At 45.7% G+C, this 17,900-nt stretch overlaps 1 protein-coding gene across 1 annotated transcript; it reads right to left on the reverse strand.

Moving 5' to 3' along the window:
• Positions 1-5,222: 5,222 nt before the first annotated feature.
• Positions 5,223-16,050, reverse strand: PTGES2 (prostaglandin E synthase 2). Its single transcript, XM_035113482.2, has 8 exons — positions 15,691-16,050; positions 15,196-15,468; positions 13,581-13,775; positions 12,521-12,576; positions 11,370-11,519; positions 10,068-10,268; positions 8,438-8,555; positions 5,223-7,111 (listed from the first exon to the last, which is right to left on the reverse strand). The coding sequence occupies exons 2-8, from the start codon at positions 15,457-15,459 to the stop codon at positions 6,983-6,985; spliced, it is 1,113 nt and encodes a 370-aa protein (XP_034969373.1). The 5' UTR covers positions 15,460-15,468; positions 15,691-16,050; the 3' UTR covers positions 5,223-6,982.
• Positions 16,051-17,900: the final 1,850 nt, after the last annotated feature.

The raw sequence follows: 17,900 nt of genomic DNA on the forward strand, positions 1-17,900 counted from the left end.
TGCTGCCTTCCCAAAGCCGGAAGTGGTGCTAAGGTGCTGCAAAATTGAGAAGATCCATAATTGTGAGGATCCACTTGGGGGCGCCTAATATTGGCCTCTAAAGGGCGCCATTTTATGGAAGATTACAAAGTCCCGTCCATTTTGTTTGGCATTGGGAAGACGGTGCAAGGGCTCTGGGATGCTGCCAGAGCCCTGGCACCACCTTTGGGACAAAGCCAGAAGTGGTGCTGAGGTGCTGCAAACTTGAGAAGATCCACATGGGGGCGCCAAATATTGGCTTCTAAAGGACGCGCCATTTTATGGAAGATTACAAAGTCCCATCCATTTTGTTTGGCATTGGGAGGAGTGCCCTGGCACCACCTCCCTCAAGCTGGAAGTGCTGAGGTTCACAAAAATGAGAAGATCATAACTCTAAGGATACACTTGGGGGCGCCGAATAATGGTCTTGCACTGGGCTATGGGAATGACAGGAGGGCTTTAGGACCCTGCCTGGAGCCAGGCGCCTTGCTTGCCGCAGTGCAGGAGATCTGCAATTTTCCTGCACGGGGCTCCGAGAAGATCCATAACCGAGAAGATCCATTCAAGGGCATCAAATATTGGCCTTGCATAGGTCACAAATTTATTAAAGATTACCAAAGTCCCTCCATTTTGTATGGCATTGGAAGGGCAGTGCAAGGGCTCTGGGATGCCTAGAAGGGGCGAGGAGGACTCTTGGACCCTGAGCCAGGCGCTTTGTTTAGCGGAGAGGAGATTGACACAGGGTGTTGAGGCAAGCTGGCACAAAACAGACGGTTCAATTGGGGGTGGTTCCACTTAGGGGCAGCAAATATTGGCCCCCCACTTTGGGAAGAAGGGAAAGGCTATAGGACCCCACCAGACCTCTGGAACCTCCTTTCCAGAGCCAGGTGCCTTGCTGAGGGGGCTTCAGATCACCCAATAAAATATTTCAGGTGACCGCTGTTAACGGAAAATATGAGGGCTCCCTTGGACAAACAAGACTCCAGCCAAGAATATCAGAGCAAAACAGCAGCCAGTAGGCTTGGTCTTTATTAAAAGAAAATAGAAGAATAGTTTGGATTTGATATCCCGTTTTATCACTACCCAAAGGAGTCTCAAAGCGGCTAACATTCTCCTTTCCCTTCCTCCCCCACAACAGACACCCTGTGAGGTGAGTGGGGCTGAGAGACTTCAGAGAAGTGTGACTAGCCCAAGGTCACCCAGCAGCTGCATGTGGAGGAGCGGAGACCGAGTCTACCGCTCTTAACCACTACACCACACTGTCAGAAAATACTGACAGAAACAAGGTGAAGCAAGATTGAGACCCCGAACAAAGGGGGTCTTCCCTTTTTATTAGCATCCCACCACCAAGGTACACCCCTAAAGATACATCACTAGTATGTCACTAATACATCACAAAAAAGAGAGGTTCAGAGGTAGAAATTTGAGTATCTGGCCAGCTGCTCCTGGCCTCTTCTCACCCCCTCCCTGTTAAATTCCACAGGACAAAGAGAAGTTTCACAGTCATTAAGATGAAGGTGGTGGCTGTCCTTTGAGAAGATCCTGGGTTGAATCCACTTTGAGAGGAAAATCCATTGTATAGAAGATGGTCGGCTGTCTGGCACAGTTGGAGGTGGAAATTCTGTCCTTGGGCAGGTTGCGTATGTGTGGTCATGCTTGCTGGATTATGGCCGTTGGCTGAGTCCTCCCAAAATCCCCCCTTTGAAAAAATTTAGACACAGAGTACAATAAAAGTGAAATAAAAGAAATCTGACTCATGGCTGGGTTTTTTCCATGAATTTAAGTATCAGCAATAGAATCCCATCATTAGTGGTTTTAACAAGTTCTGGTTGCAGTCAATTTGGCTCAGAAACATTGTATCAATTACCTGAGGTAAGTGAATGGGAAGACTTTGGAATACTGTTGTAGTAATCGGTACGCAACCACTAAGGACACTGTTTGCGAATGACAACTGATTGGAGCGCAGTGAGCTGTCAAAATAGATTCTTCTGGTCAACCCATAGAAGTACATGGGAGCAGGCGGAGGAGACGTAGGGAGCTGTCAAAATTTCCTCACCTCAGCACCTTGAGCAGGAAAGCTGCCAATCTCACCCCTAGCAGAGCACTCCCAAAGTCAGACAGGATCCTAAAGCCCACCCCTCCTTTTCAAAGCTGGGCAAGCACTTCCTAGGCTTATGGCTTTCAGAAGTTGGTGCCAGGGCTCTTTGAATAGATTAATCAATTACTCTCCTGTGAAGAAACGTTGCAGCCCCTTTCGCATAACACTAGACATCCAATGAAGCTAAATGTTGGAGGACTTCTGACAGATAAAAGAAAGCACGTCTTAATGCAGCAAATAGTCAAACTATTTACCGTAACTTGCTCCCCCAGGAGGCAGTGACGGCCATCAAAGGTGGATTTGATCCTCCCACTTTGTTCCCGATCTTCACTCAATCCTTTTTCTCTAGAGGAGAGGGCTTCATTTTGTGGTTCACTCCAGGTGCCAACATTTCCTCAGCTGGTCCTGCCCCAGAAGCAGAACATGAGTGCAATAGCACTCTGACCCCACCCAATTGTGATTTCCATTAACTAGTGTTTAGAAGCATCTCTGATACTGATGGTAGCATAGAGCCATCATCGCTTGTAGCCATTGGACCTAACCTGTAGGCCTCAGCCACCTCACAGGGCTGTTTGGGGCTTAAACCTTCTATGTTATGTTCCTTGGTAGGAGATTGCTTCGTTAGTGAGAAAGTGAGCTATTAAGCTAGGAAATTCCTATTCAACTATATCTTCTAGATTGATTCAGCCTGAGCCCCTCTTCTGCAGCATGCCCTACTTCATGGGATTGTTTTTACGGATTATCAAAATAACATATGCAAATACTCAGGGCTTTTGTTCAGCCGGAACTCACCGGAACTCAGTTCCACACCTCTCAGGTAGGCACCATTGCCATTATAAGAGAACAAGATGAGTTCTCATGAGTCATGGCGAGTTGTGGAGAACGTCAGCAATATGCTGAGGGCACATGTTATGTACTGAGCTTGGATCCTAGAATAATACCGGTAGGCAGGTAGGATACTAGAAGGCAGCAACTTGATTGGACTGCAGGAGCCACCCAATCTGGCTCCAGGAGGAAGTGAATCAGAAAGAGCATGAAATCAACACAACTCTACTTCTTCTTTACATCTGCTGGTGAGGCAGTGGATGTGCTGGACCAGTGTCTTCCCTCGGTAACTGACTGGATGACAGCCAACTGATGCAAAATTCAGAAACACTGCCTCTGAAGAGCAGGCACACTGTTTGTGGGCACTTCTCAATCCATTTCTATCGCTCGAGGCTCAGGTGGCCTCAGTGGCCCAGAGTGCCTTCCATCTGCTTTGGCTGGTGGCCCAGCTGTGCCCCTATCTGGACAGGGATAGTCTTAACTTCTGTTGTCTATGCTCTGGTAACCTCTAGGTTGGATTGCTGCAACACATTCTACATAGGGCTGCCTTTGAAGATGGTACGGAAGCTTCAGCTGGTGCAGAATTTGGCGGCCCGGTTGCTCACCAGGGAAAGACGATTTGAGCATATCACATCAATCCTGGTCCAACTGCACTAGCTGCCAATCAGCTTCTAGGCCCAATTCAAAGTGCTGGTTTTGACCTATAAAGCCTTTAACTGGGGGTTCAGGACCACAATACCTTAATGCAGTGGTTCCAAACAGGTGGTCCGGGGACCCCCAGGGGTCCGTGAGCTATGCCAGAGGGGTCCTCAAGATCCTATTAGAATAAAAAATATATTAAATATATTTCGTATGATAACAGATTTTTTGTTTTGGCCGCTTCCTGCATGAGCAGAGTCTAGTGCAAAACTAGAATTAGATAGAGGCAGTAGTTCTGCTGTATGCCGCAAGGACTACAAGAAACTTGGAGATAAGGCAATGAAAAAGATCCTTCCATTTGCAACCACATATCGGTGTGAGCAAGCATTTTCTTCCATGTGTTTCATGAAAAACAAATATAGGAATTGGCTTGACATGCGGTCGGATTTCAGAGTGAAAGTTTCAAGTTTGGAACCTAATATTTCAGAAATAATGGACTCAAAGGACAGATTTAACTCATCTCATTAAGAACTGAAAATTAAAACTAACTGTATGCTGATGGAGTACTCTGTTGTAACTGTAAAAAAATGTATAAATATAAAATATAAAGACTCTTAATTTGGCTCTCACTTTTTAATTTTAGGATTAGGAATTAATGGGGGTCCTTGTCACAATAGCGGCTCGATGAGGGGTCCTTGAGAAAATTTTGTTGGGAACCCCTGCCTTAAGGACCGCCTCTCGCCATATAAGCCATCCTGGATTTTGTGTTCATAATTCATGTGTCTCCTCCACGTAAGGTCTGAAGGGTGGCAACACGAGAATGGACCTTTTCTATAGTGGCTCCCTGTTTGTGGAATGTTCTGTCCAGGAAGGTTTGCCTGGCACCTTCATTATGTATTTTTAGGCGCCAGGTGAACACGCTCCTCTTCAACCAGGCCTTTGGCCTACAGCCTTTTAAATGTATCTGTGGGAGGGCGGGTATTGTTTTGTTGCTTTGGTTTAATTATTTACTGTGTTTTATCTTGTATTTTATTCTGTGAACCGCCCTGAGATCTTCGGATAAAGGGTGATATATAAATTTAACAAGCAAACAAACAAATAGAAAAAAAATGTCTGAACCGGGGGTCATAGTTTGTTTTGCCCTAACAAATCTTGATTGCAAAGCTAACAACAAACCATGGCTTCAAGCTGGCTAATGATGGTGGTTTGTTTCAGTATGAAACATACAATGATCCCCAATTGGGATATCACACTAAGCCAACCAGTTTGTGTTTTGTTTTGGCACTGGTGGCAAAGAGGAGCAAAGTGGGAGTTGCTCAGGCAGCATGTACTGTCAAACAAGCCACACTTTTTGGCATAGCGTTATGTGCAGATACAGCCTGTGTGTTTTGGACTGGAGTAAGAATGCTTTGAAGAGATGAGAAAGGATGCAAGACTAACTCCAGAAGATACCTGCATCGAACCAGATAAAAAAGGTTTGGAAGAATAAATGCAGGTTACATTTTAGGGGCAAGTTCTCTATCCACTTACAAAGGAACCAGCCCATTAACTTCAGCAGGAACATTTTGGTCTAGAAATGTAATCAGATGTGCTAGCTTCATGTTCTAGAAGCTGGTTAATAAGGACACTGAAACCTCTACCGCCAAAATAAGCCCTTTATTTCCAAGTAGCCCAACTGACACCAATACTTTTATCCAAGGCAGAGTTTGCATATCTGAATTTTGCAGCGAAGCTACACCAGAGTACGTATCCAGGGTTGCAATCCCAAAATGATTTGGGATCAGGCTGAAAAAGCAGAGCATGTGCCAACAGCAGCACAACCTTGTGTGTGCATTTGTTTGAAAGTAAGCCCTACTGCACACGGTGGTGCTTGCTCCCATATACTATAGGTTGTATCCAACTCAGTTCTAATCAGAGTAGACCCACTGAAATGAATGAACAGGACTGCATTGCAGAGGGTTGGACTCAATGACCCTCAGGGCCCTTCCAGTTCTATAATTCTATGACTAATGTAGGTTAATTTCAATGGGTCTTCTCTGAGTAGAACGTAACTGACCACAACCATAGGCATGCAAACGACTGCAGCCTAAACTCAATTATTCACATCAAATAATTTAGTCCCACTGGAATCAGAGGTGTACCCAAGGGTTGATGAAACCAGCCCTGACCAGGGCTGCAGGTGCAAAAATCACCCATCAGACTATGGAGTGTATGGTGTACATGCGTGTGCTCTCACACCTTTTGCCCTTCCTCCTTGATTCACCCTTCTTCTAGATGTTTTGAGTACTTGGGTCTCATAAAAATATAGGAATTTGTCATGTGGCTATTGCAGTAAAGTGTTTTTTTTCCTGGGGGGAGGTGCCAAGACAGCTCCTTGCCAAGGGTGCAAGGGACCCTAAGGTATGCCTCCGACTCGAATAAAGGCCAAATTACATTGAAGAAACTCTAGTCTACAAACTTAATCCAGTTTTAAATTGAGCTGTTACTTGTACCCCCCTTTCTTCCCCCTCTCCCTCTAAAGAACTACTGTAAGTAACTGAAACCCTTTGCCCAGGCTTTGCAAAGTGAGCCGTGTCTGTTGAACAGGTTTAAGAACAGAACTTGCATGTGCTCCTCCTAAGTGCGAGAGCTGCTTCACACTTTACAACCCTTCTCCAACATTAACATGCCACATGAGACAATCTTTTATGTGGCAGAACATCACAGATGTGTGCCATCGTCACATTTTACAAACCACACATTATTTAAAAAGGAACTGCCTTTCATTTGGAAATCCTGACAGATCCCTTTGATGGGTAGCAGGAGTGTAATGCTCTTCTGTTGTCATTCTTTCTTAGAATGTCATTATCCCTGCACCTGCTTCGGATAAATATTGCACACTATTTCATAATTGTTCTTTATTTGTTTGTGTTACCCGCTCTGGGTCAACTGTCTGGTCATGGAGAAGGTCCCACATGCTATGCAGGGCACAGAGAAAAGCAATTAGAGTGTGGCTATTCACTCTGAACAACAGAAGGACTTAGTGTCCTGCAAACGAGCACACTCTTTCCCACCAGCAGAATGAACCCCTAGCAAAACACTCACTTCTTCCACCTGCTCCAGGACCAAGCAAATATTTTGCAGGCAGACAAGGTTGTTTTAGACACTTGGAAAAACAAAGTCAAATCCCAAAGCAGAAGGGCCTAGTAAGGGCCTTACAATCAAAATTCACTCAGAAAGTAAGATACCCTTAATTCTTCCTTAAAAAAAACTCCATGTGCCATGTTTCACTGCTTTCTCCAATACCGCTTTGGTGGTGGGCACTTATTCCACACACCCTTTTTGGCTGTAAAAAAATCCTGCTTTGCTTTATGAGCTGGACAATGTAAGGGTTGTCTTTAGCATCTGGAGTACTGTGTGACATCAAATGGCAACTCTAGACTGCCCAATGGCTGCCTCCATACGACGGTACCAAGGTTGGATCATGGTGTGGGTCATCATGTCATCAAAAGCTTCCAGGCCTTCCATGACGCGCAAAACTCCATAAACCGCCTGTGCAGACAGTACAGAGAAGAAAACGGGTGAGAAGAACATCAGCTACAAGTGAGAAAACACATGTGTTGCAGAAGCTTCCATTTTCAATTCCCAGCATCTCATAACTAAGAAGACCTTCAGAAGGAGGTACTGGACAAAGACTCAGGGCATAAAAGAGTAAGAAGAGCATTGCTGGATCAGACTGAGGACCCCAGCAACCTATTCCCTATTTTGGACACCCCATAATTATTGGGGTACCCTCATACAAGGGTGCTTCAAAGCCCTAGAGACCTGTGGTGGAAATACTCAAGCTCCCTCTTTTGCCTCCTTCACAGCACATAGGTCAATTACTCACATTACTTCATAACATGCCTGCAACATGATTAATGGAACTCAAGTTAAGGAGAGCAACTTCCCTGTTTTAACAGTGCTGAATATGTGGCGTGCTGAAGTGGCATGCAAAGTTACCACCCAATATTGAGGGGCCCAGCTCCCTCCTTACAAGCTTTAGGCCCCCCCCCCCAGTGCCTTGCCCTCCCCCCAGCTGGCAGGTGCAGAACACTGTATTAGTTTTCCGGATTACAATTACTTCCATCCTGTTTTCACACTGCAATACCTGTTGTATGATATGGAACCGTGACTTTTTGACTGATATACCGGCAGGTCTCACTAAATTTCTTTCACCACCGGGGGATGGGGTGACACAACAATCAGTGTCACTGGACAATATCGCTACTCCCCCACTTTCCACTCCCCCACTGAAAACTTATTTGTTCCCAGTGTGATGAATGTCATCTTCTGAGCATGAGGGGTTAATCCCTGTCCCCACTTATCTCATAAGGGAGTTCTGGCAATCAAGATTTATGCCTTCCCCAAAGGAAGTCAGATTAGCCTCAACTAGAACCAGGGCCTTTTCAACACTGGCTCTGACCTGGTGGAACGCTCTGTCTCCTGAGACAGGGCCCTGTGGGACCTGATTTCTTTCCTCAGGGACTGTAAGACAGAGTTGTTCCTCCTGGCCTTTGGCCTGGAACTGACTTAATCCCCTCCCCAACTTTCCCTTTTCTGTTCCATATGAGGCTGCATTTTAATTTTAATGTTGTATTTAATCTTGTTTTTAAGTTGTATCTTAATCAATTGTTTTGTTTTTGGTGTTAGCCACCCTGAGCCTGGTCTTGGCTGGGGAGGGTGGGGTATAAATAATTTTTTATCATCATCATCATCATTATTTAATCACTGCATAATTATCTCTGCTAATGGGAGTGTCAGAAGTCAATGACTGGCCTGCCACCATTCCTCCCCAGAATGGTGATGATTTCCAATGGCCACTTGCCAGGTCCTTACCAAATCTGCAAGGTTTGGCTGGGATCCACCCATGAACATCCTGTGCTTGCCGACAGCTTTCACCCAGTCGTCCGCTGCTTTGTACAAGTCTTCCCTGACATTATCCTGCAGGTGGTGCCTGCAGAGAGAGAATTGGGGTGGGGTGAGGATGGCTTAGTTTAAAGCTTCCACAACTGATGAATTTCCTTCGTTCACATTTCTCCAACTTTAGACACTGCTTGCAAAACAGCAAACTTTTTTTTTGTTAAGATTCCAAGTCTGCCCTCTAGGGATAAAAAGCAACAACTCTAAAAACAGAGACATACTATCAGTTTAGTTAATTAATTAGATTTAGTCAAATCTTCCCGCAGGCAAAGGAAGTCCCAAAACGAATTGCGGGGGGAAAAAAACACCTTGGAATTCAATTCATAATAATGCGTTATGGGCAACTAAGTTCTACTCAGAGTAGACCCACTCTAATGAATGTTGCCAGTTGTGGGGAAGGGGAGTGCTCTTGTCCGGGTTTCCCGTGGACATGACGTTGGCCACTGTGAGAACAGGGTGCTGGACTTGATGGGCCATTGGCCTAATGCATCAGGCTATTCTTATGTTCTTTACCAGAGTTAGTAATGTCCATCACATTTAATAGAGCTACTACCCAAATGTTCCCATTATGACAATATCAGAGTGTCATTGTAAGGATTCTGAATCTTAAAGAGGGAAGCAGAAAAAGGGCTGTCAAAGTGGATTCACTGAAATAAATGGACTTTGGTTAGACCAGAGCATTGATTGCAATGGGTCTATACTCTAGAATATGATTCAATCTAGGATCCTTTTATGATGATCTAGGTGGGACAGCAACTGAACTTTCCTAAGCAAACTGAAGAGGGACTGCTGATCCTGAAGACAGATCAGCCATCAGGTCCTGCCAAGAACATAAATTCAAGCAGAGGCAATCGGGTGTAATTTTAAGACCACTAACATAAGAACCAAACAGACCGACGAGAGGACCCACTCCTTTTTTTTAGTGTTTCAAATTTGTAAAGCAGTTTGGGTGTCTTGGCAAAAAGGTGAGATACAAAATCTGTCAAGTAAATAAATAAGTTAGCATATAAATGTGTTCCCATATTACTCAGCAAAATAAAGCTGGAGGATTGCTATACATCATGCTGAATCATCATCTCAGTGACTTCAGGAAGACCCCCTAAGGCCCCTTGCTGTTTAAATATGTGCCGGACATAAAGGTTAATAACTTGGTCAAACACAAGCAGACATAAAAGGGAACCATGTCATGGAACCCCAGTGGCAAAAGTACAAGAGGAAGAGCTCTGCCTGCCCCACTCCTTCCCCTGGCGGCGGCAAGAGGGGAGTGTTCTGGCATGTGACACTCATTTCCGCCCCCACCCCCGGTTGGAGAAGCTGAGCGGTTATGCTTTACAGAACGCCTTGGCACCCATCTCCCCAAGTTCGGCAAGAGCCAGGGTGTTCCTGCATACTACATTGCTACTTGGCTTCTCCATGGGGCAACATGGGATGGTCCGCCCCTGGTGAACCCCAACAACCGACAGCAGCCTGGCTGTCCTTGAAGTCAAGAAGAGAAAGATAAAATGAAGGTGTTACCCTTGAGCTTTAAAACTTCGGAAGCACCAACCTGGCCTTTAGCCTTTTGCTGATGAAGAACATCGCAGCAGCCCCAACATATTTGGCAAAGAAGCCTTCGACTGTGCCAAACTTGCCCTCGTGCACAATGTAGTCGAAAGATGCCAGGGCTTCACCAGCCGTGCGGTAAACATTGGGTGAGATGAGGTGCACAAGCCAATCGTCCGCCCACTGCCTCCATTTCATTTCCTCCCTGCAAATAAGACAGGAAAAGCTGAGACATTTTTTGCGCATGGGATTGATGACAAAGAGCTGGATAAAGCCGGGTGGGGAGATAAATGGTGCCACCAGGTTGTAAAGTCCCTTAAAACTAAACTATTACCCTGGACCACTCTGAGATGGTTTTTTCTTACAATCAAGTAGTACACACGTTTTATGGAATAAAGAATAAGATCAGCACAAGACTTTGGGGGTGGGGTGGGGGGAGTCTGTTTCCAAAAGACAAAATAATTTGTTTAGAGAAAATTAGAGCATGTTTATTGTGCACTATGGCAACAAAGTACAAGAAAATACACATAATGTTTTACATTACTGAGTTCACCAGAATATATATTTTATTCAAATTTTCACCCTCTTACTGTTTTACACAGTACCGTATATTCCGGCGTATAGGACGACTGGGCATATAAGACAACCCCCAACTTTTCCAGTTAAAATATAGAGTTTGGGATATATTCGCCGTATAAGACATACGACCCGGCGTATCAGAAGACCCCCGACTTTTGAGAAGATTTCCCTGGGTTAAAAAGTAGTCTTATACGCAGGAATAGACAGTAAATGCTTCCAGTGCTCTTGGGTCTCTTTCAGAAGCTCCAGCTGGTGCAGAATGCTGCAGCCAGATTGCTGATGGGAGCCTCTAGTTGAGAATGTGCAATACCAGTGTTAAAACAGCTAATCCAGCTGCCCATTTGCTACCAAGTCAGATTCAAGGTTCTTGTATTGATTTACAAAGTCCAGAACAACTTGGATCCAGGATACCTCAGGGGTCCTGGGAATCCTTACCTCCCAGCACAATTGCTCATCTGTGCCAAGAATTTCCCACATCAGTTGGAAGCCAGCTGAAAAGTCATTTTGAAGGATCCTAGTATAACCTTTTCCTCTAATAAGCTGATTTTTGGGACAGGGTAGCATGCAATCAAGCCATCCCCAGTCACATTCTGAAGTGATAATTTGGGCGGGAACTCCCATGCTTTTTCTGAACACACAGATGACTGTTTTTCCTTATACAATAGCAGCCGGGGGGCAGCAGGGTCAAGACTGCTGTCCAAGGAAGGGTCTCTGTGTTAATACCTACACTCTTGCTTCCTTGGCAGGATAAACATTCAGAGTCTCCTTTTCATCCAGCATAAGCCAGTATTTGTTGCCATACTCAACCACCTCCTTGCCCCGGTCATTGGTGGCTTTCATAGCAGGGTAGTATGACATGATCTCGTCCAAACTCTTTCTAGGAAAATAAAAGCAGAAGTCAAAAAACAATCACGCAGTTTATATTCCATCCTCCCCATCCCATGACCAGGCAGTGACAGAAGGAGAGGGGTTGAATAAGAACATCTCCTGAAGTAAGACAATGGCTAAGTTAGAGTAACTCTGACCAGACATTTCTGGGCACCAACAGAAAGTGCCTAGTTTGCTCAAAAACTTGAAGAAACAACAAGAGAATCAATCAATGCTGTTTTGAAAGGTTCCGTCTGCCATATTGGTTCAAAATGGTGTCTGTACAGTGAACAGATTGCGAACCCTCCAAAATATATAGCAGACTAGCTGAAAGTACCCGGCATTGCTTAAGAATTCTAAGAAACAAACAAAAAACCATGAGCTTCATAAATGGATAATGTAATCTGTTAGTTTCAAGCGCTGCACACACACAAAACCCCAACCTGGGGAACACCCAATCAGGATCCAGCCTCAAATCAATTCACTGGTGAAGCTAATAATTAATTGTGGCTTTTTAAAAAAAATAGCACACCTTTATTTTTCACTTTTCAAGCGCAACATACATAAAAGTACTCCCTCCTCTCCCCCGCCCCCTGAGTACAACAAGATTTATCTGAAGCTAGTGTTTATCATATCAGCAAAACCATTCCTCATTATTAGTTAAAGGTGTGTATCTGAGGGTTCTTCTGGGATGGCGGGGGGGGGGGGGTCCTAGCTCCACGATCGTTTTAGCAGTGTACAAAACGGAACCAAGTCAAGTAAAAAGTGCCTGGCCGTTTGCTATTCCTTTGTTCCCGGAGCTTATTTTACCCTAGAAGATTAGGTCCCATATTTGGGGTGGGGGTGGGGAAACACATTTCAGATAAGTTTGCGTTTGGGGCAAGTCCTAAATTTGTGGCAAGTCCTAAAACTGCATCATCATAAAGGGATTAAAAAATAATCTGTAGACACATAAGGATGTTTTTATTTGTAATAAGCTCAAAATCTTTTTTTTTTTTTTAAATCCCTTACCTGGAAATGAGGTAGGTTTTAAATGCACTGATGATCACGGAAGAGTCATTCAATTGCTGGGGGGGGGGGGGCAGAGACAAAGCACAGTGTTACACAAAAACTTGATCCATCCATGTAGATACCAAACCTACAAGAGGTTTTGTCTTCAGGGCAGAGCTTTCCAAACTGTGTGCCACAACATGTTAGTGTGTTGGCTGCAGTTTATAGATGTATCATGTGAACGCTCCCTGCGCTCCTCCCGGGGATGGAAAGAGGTTAATTGAATCTCCAGTTTGCTAGTGAAATGGAATTACTGCGAAATGATGCATGTCTAAAAATGTGTCATCAACATGAAAAGTTTGGAAAGCTCTGCTTTAGGGTTTTGATCCTGTATTTGAATGCATTACATTGCTTTGGTAGACACCATGATAAAATCAGGTAGATGCAATAAAATTAATGAAAGCTTAAAGGTAAAGGGACCCCTGACCATTAGGTCCAGTCATGACCGACTCTGGGGTTGTGGCGCTCTATAGGCCGAGGGGGCCGGCGTACAGCTTCCGGGTCATGTGGCCAGCATGACAAAGCCGCTTCTGGCAAACCAGAGCAGCGCACGGAAACGCCGTTTACCTTCCCCTATTTATCTACTTGCACTTTGACGTGCTTTCGAACCTCTAGGTGGGCAGGAGCTGGGACCGAGCAACGGGAGCTCACCCCGTCTCAGGGATTTGAACCGCTGACCTTCTGATCAGCAAGCCCTAGGCTCTGTGGTTTAACCCACAGCGCCACCTGGCGCTAACATGCTCCAAATAAAACAAGTCAGTTTTGTTCACTGGCACCTGACCAATTTATTGTTTTTAAAGGTGAATGAAGTTGTCACCAGACTTCCAAAGCGAAAGATCATGCGGGGGGAGGGGGGATATTGGTTAGCATGCTGGACTGGGACTTAGGAGACCAGGGTTAAAGACCCCACTTGATCATGAAATATATAATATATAAAGTAGGCCCTTCTCTGCATTCCCTGCGACAGGCCACACCAGGTAAAATAAACCAAGGAGCTTAAATTGCCAAACCTGAAACTCACCAGTGTGCTTCCAGCGCTGGCAAGGAGAATGGGCACCTTCCTGTAAGCAGAGAACTTAATCTCCCGCCGCATGACTGGATTCACCTCCACGACTTCGTAAGGCAGCCCATGATAATCCAGGAAAGCTCGGACCTTGCTGCAGAAGGGGCAGGTCTTGTATTGGTAGAGGGTCAACTGCAGGTTGTCCCCTGGGAGCTGAACAGGCAGAGATCACCCGTCAAGGGCATCACTAATCTGGCTAAAGAAATATCTCCCCCAAAAAGCAGTGTTTGTCACAGGCAGAAGAATAAGGCTACAAAAAGCTGCTTATTACAACAGCTGAATGGAGCCCTCACGGCCAGTCTACCCTGAGTACCCTTGCTTTGGGTCTCTACTGAGGTGGGGGGTTTCCTGGCAGCACCTCCCAGGCCAACTGCTTATAAGGCAAGAGTGTTGCTGGATGGCAAGAGTTCTTTTTTTGAAATTTTTGAAATTGATTTTCATGACAACGCAGAAACAGGTAATAAGTTTTAAACTGCTGTTTTCAATGGCTCTGCTTTATTGGAATGGGGCATTCACTATTTCAAATGGTCCCCCCTCCTTTGTAAACAACCTTTAAATGGCAGCACAGAAATATTTTTTAAAATAATTTATTTATACATTTATTAGAATGGTATCAGTGATGCTGCTGTTGCTACCCACCTGAAATCAGTCTGCAAGGCTGCAGAAGTTCCAAACTCACCAGCTAAAGACCGTCAATAGGTTGGGTTAGCAATTAGCAACCTTTGCAGACCCTTATTTAGCCCAAACACCTTTCTCCACATATAACTGTATGGTGGTCGTTCTGCTCCTATGACCCACCTTAGACTGGGCTATATGACCCAGGCTCAATCCACAGTGGCAATTCCAGCCTGGGAATGTCTCCTGCTCTGAAACAGAGCCATTGCTGCCGGCCACTGTGGACCAGGGATGTGGGACCTTTCACAGCCCAAGGACCACAATCCCATATGGGCAACTTTCTAAGGGCCATATGCCAGTTGCAGGCAGAGCTGTAGGCAAAAGTGGGTGGACCAATGAATGTAAATTTCACCCATATAAAGTAGAAGCTTCTACACACCCTCCCTTGCCTCTCTTTCTGTCCTCCGCCCAGAGAAGCAAGAGGCTTTTGGTACATATTATCAGTGCTTTTTTCCTTTAAAAATAATGTTTAGGGTTACTCTCTTTTTGACTCAAGAAAATCACCATTTTATAGTTCAAATCGGGGGAAATAAATACAGTAGGTGGACAAAAATACAAAGATTCACAAAATGTTTAGGAGTCTGTGTACCCCCAGGAAAAAAGCACTACATATTATACATTGCACTGCACTGCACTTTTTTGGCACCTGCGGCCAAGCTGGTGCCAAACGCATTGCCTGTCAGAGCAGACCACTCCAAGCCAGCTTCCTTTCTTCCTTTGTTACCAGCTGGAAGGGAGCTTCACAAAACTGCGGAGTCGTAAGGGGGTGGGTTCCCCAAGGGTCATCTAGTCCAACCCCCTGCCATTCAGGAGCCGCAACTAAAGAGGCGCCGGCAGAAACGGGCATATGCAACCTTCCCTGGAGGAGAGCCCCGTTTTGCTTCCCTCCCCGCCTCACCTTGGCTGCCTCTTGCTCGGCGAGATGCTGCTGGCCTTGGAAGCGGCTCTGGAGGGTCCGGTAAGCGCCAAAGGCGCCCCCAAGGGCAAAGGCTGCCCCCAGCAGAAGGGGTCTCCCTGTCCCGGGCCAGCCTCGCCCACAGCTGCCTGCACCGGAGGAGGCGATGCAACGGGCCCGGCCCCCGGCCCCCAGGGAGACCAGGAGACCCCTTCGCGCAAGCTGGCCCAAGCCCTTCAAGCTGCCGCTGCCGCAAGCTGCTGCCATCTTCGCTCCCTGGGAAAGAAAAAGAGACGCGGGAGGGTCACGGAGTTTAAAAATAAAACAAAGGGGGATTTAAAGAGACAGGGCCCCCCCCTGCCAGATTTGCAAGATTTTTGAGGCTCCAGCCTGAATTGCACGTGGGCAACCCGACCCCCACACTGATTTTTTTTTAATCGCATTGCATCGCATCGCATGCGCTGCGCAGTAAGGTAACACATTTAGTTTATCGCTCACCTATTTCTCAACGTGGTTCTTCCCATCATTTGTTTATTTGTTTGTTTGTTTGTTATTTCTCTCCATTATTCATTCATATGCCCCCTAACGACAAAAGTCCTCTGCGTGGTTCACAAGTTAACAAACTAAATTTTTTTAAAAAAAAATACAGAAAGGGATCTGCAAATATAATGCAGAAAAAGAAAATGACATTCGGCAGCAAGAGATATTTTTTAAAAGCGGTAAAAAAGGGGGAGAAGAAAACACGACTGAAAATGTCTTCAATCTTGAGGGAAATCAGGCTGTGAGAATCATTTTAAGGGGAATACTCCTCTCACTTGAGCCTGTCTAGGCTAGTTGCCCCTAATACAGGGGCACCAAGAAGGAAGTTGCACCGAATTCTATGGGGCATGCTCCCATGAAAGTGCGTGGGGAGGGGGGGATTGCAGCCCTGAGCCCTTCACTCCCAGATGCAGCGCCCACTGTGTGTGTGTTGGGGGGGGCGGGTGTCAGTTTCTCTCATTGCACTTAGTAGGGCTTAAGGTTATTTCACGCATGCTTTACTTGGAAAGAAAACTAAAGTGGGTATGAGTGGGTTGGTTATGATTATGATACTGGGAATAACTTATCCCCATAGCTGTCAAGTTCTCCCTATTTTTAAGGGAAATTCCATTATGCTGAATAGGCTTCCTCGCGAGAAAAGGGGGAACTTGACAGATATGCTTATCCCGTGCATTGCAAGAGCGTTTATGCAACCTGCAATAAAAATTGAAGCACAATCCAGCATGACAAAATACCCCCGCGCCCGCCGTCTTCTTTGCAAAAGGAGGAACTTCAGAAACACACAAAAAAGGCCTCCAGTTTGGGGATCTTTATGCATTTTGTGGGGCAGCTTTCAATTACGAAGACAGTTTCTCGCCCTTCCGATCTTCGCCAGGTGCCCACCCTCTCCATAACCATACAATTTAAGCAGCAGAAGGGGCGTGGTTTGTCTAAGTCACAGGCTTTGACCTTTCCTCCCCTCCGTCATCAACCTCCACGCCGGGAGCGACCCACGTGGTGGCGTAGGACTACAACTCCCATCATGCACGCTGGCTGAGGCTGATGGGAGTTAAGAGTCCAACATCAGGAGGGCGCCTAATTGATTCCTCAATGTTTGCAGGGACCGTCTATTCGTTTGCATCTGTCAATTCAGATGCAATTAGGGTGATCAGATTTTTTTCAGTTGAAGGCGCAGGAAATGAGGCTGGCAGCTCCCCCTAGAAATTGCTTCCTGATTGGTTCAAAATTGGGAAAGGAGTACTGTATGACAAGGTTTTATATTGTCTCCCTGCTTATTTAACTTATATGCAGAATTCATCATGCGAAAGGCTGGACTAGATGAATCCCAAACCGGAATTAAGATTGCCGGAAGAAATATCAGGTATGCAGATGACACAACTTTGATGGCAGAAAGCGAGGAGGAATTAAAGAACCTTTTAATGAGGGTGAAACAGGAGAGCGCAAAATATGGTCTGAAGCTCAACATCAAAAAAACCAAGATCATGGCCACTGGTCCCATCACCTCCTGGCAAACAGAAGGGGAAGAAATGGAGGCGGTGAGAGATTTGACTTTCTTGGGCTCCTTGATCACTGCAGATAGTGACAACAGTCAGAAATTAAAAGACGCCTGCTTCTTGGGAGAAAAGCAATGACAAACCTAGACAGCATCTTAGCCTGGCGTGCTATGGTCCATGGGGTCACGAAGAGTCGGACACGACTAAACGACTAAACACACACAGTTTTAAATTTCTGCAAACTATTCTTTGGATTGCTGTTCCATCATTCAGTTGCTGTGAGCATATGCAAACAAACTTTGTATTTCTGTGCAGCAGCGTTTGTATTTTTGAAAATGAAAACCGATAAAAATTAAATTGTTGGTGGGGGACGCAAGGACGTGAAACCAGTTTCAAATCCAATATAGATCTGAAAGTGGATGAAATACGTACCATCCGACACACACGCGCACACTATTTACTATTTACTTTTACACTTGGAGGGTTTACTTCCTTTTTGACAGCTCGGTTCTCCTTCTCCCGCGCTCCGTCAAGGCTGAAAAGCCGTGGGCTAGCGGGCTCAATTGAAGCAGTGAGCGTGGGAAAAAGGGGGCGTGACTCGCCCCTTTGCAACGGCGTCTCCGCGCGTTCCATCCGGGAAGTAAGGGGCGGGGCTTAACCCCTTACACACCCACC

The sequence above is a fragment of the Zootoca vivipara genome, chromosome Z (genome assembly GCF_963506605.1).
Source record: "Zootoca vivipara chromosome Z, rZooViv1.1, whole genome shotgun sequence".
Taxonomy (NCBI): Eukaryota; Metazoa; Chordata; class Lepidosauria; order Squamata; family Lacertidae; genus Zootoca; species Zootoca vivipara.

Bases quoted from the DNA above. Each gene is read 5' to 3' on its own strand.
- PTGES2 (XM_035113482.2), bottom strand. From the start codon at position 15,459: ATGGCAGCAGCTTGCGGCAGCGGCAGCTTGAAGGGCTTGGGCCAGCTT. The intron at 12,577-13,580 runs GTGAGTTTCAGG...CCCCCCCCCCAG, and splicing joins CCAGCGCTGGAAGCACACTG to CAATTGAATGACTCTTCCGT. The intron at 10,269-11,369 runs GTAGGTATTAAC...TCTTATTTGCAG, and splicing joins CCTGCCAAGGAAGCAAGAGT to GGAGGAAATGAAATGGAGGC.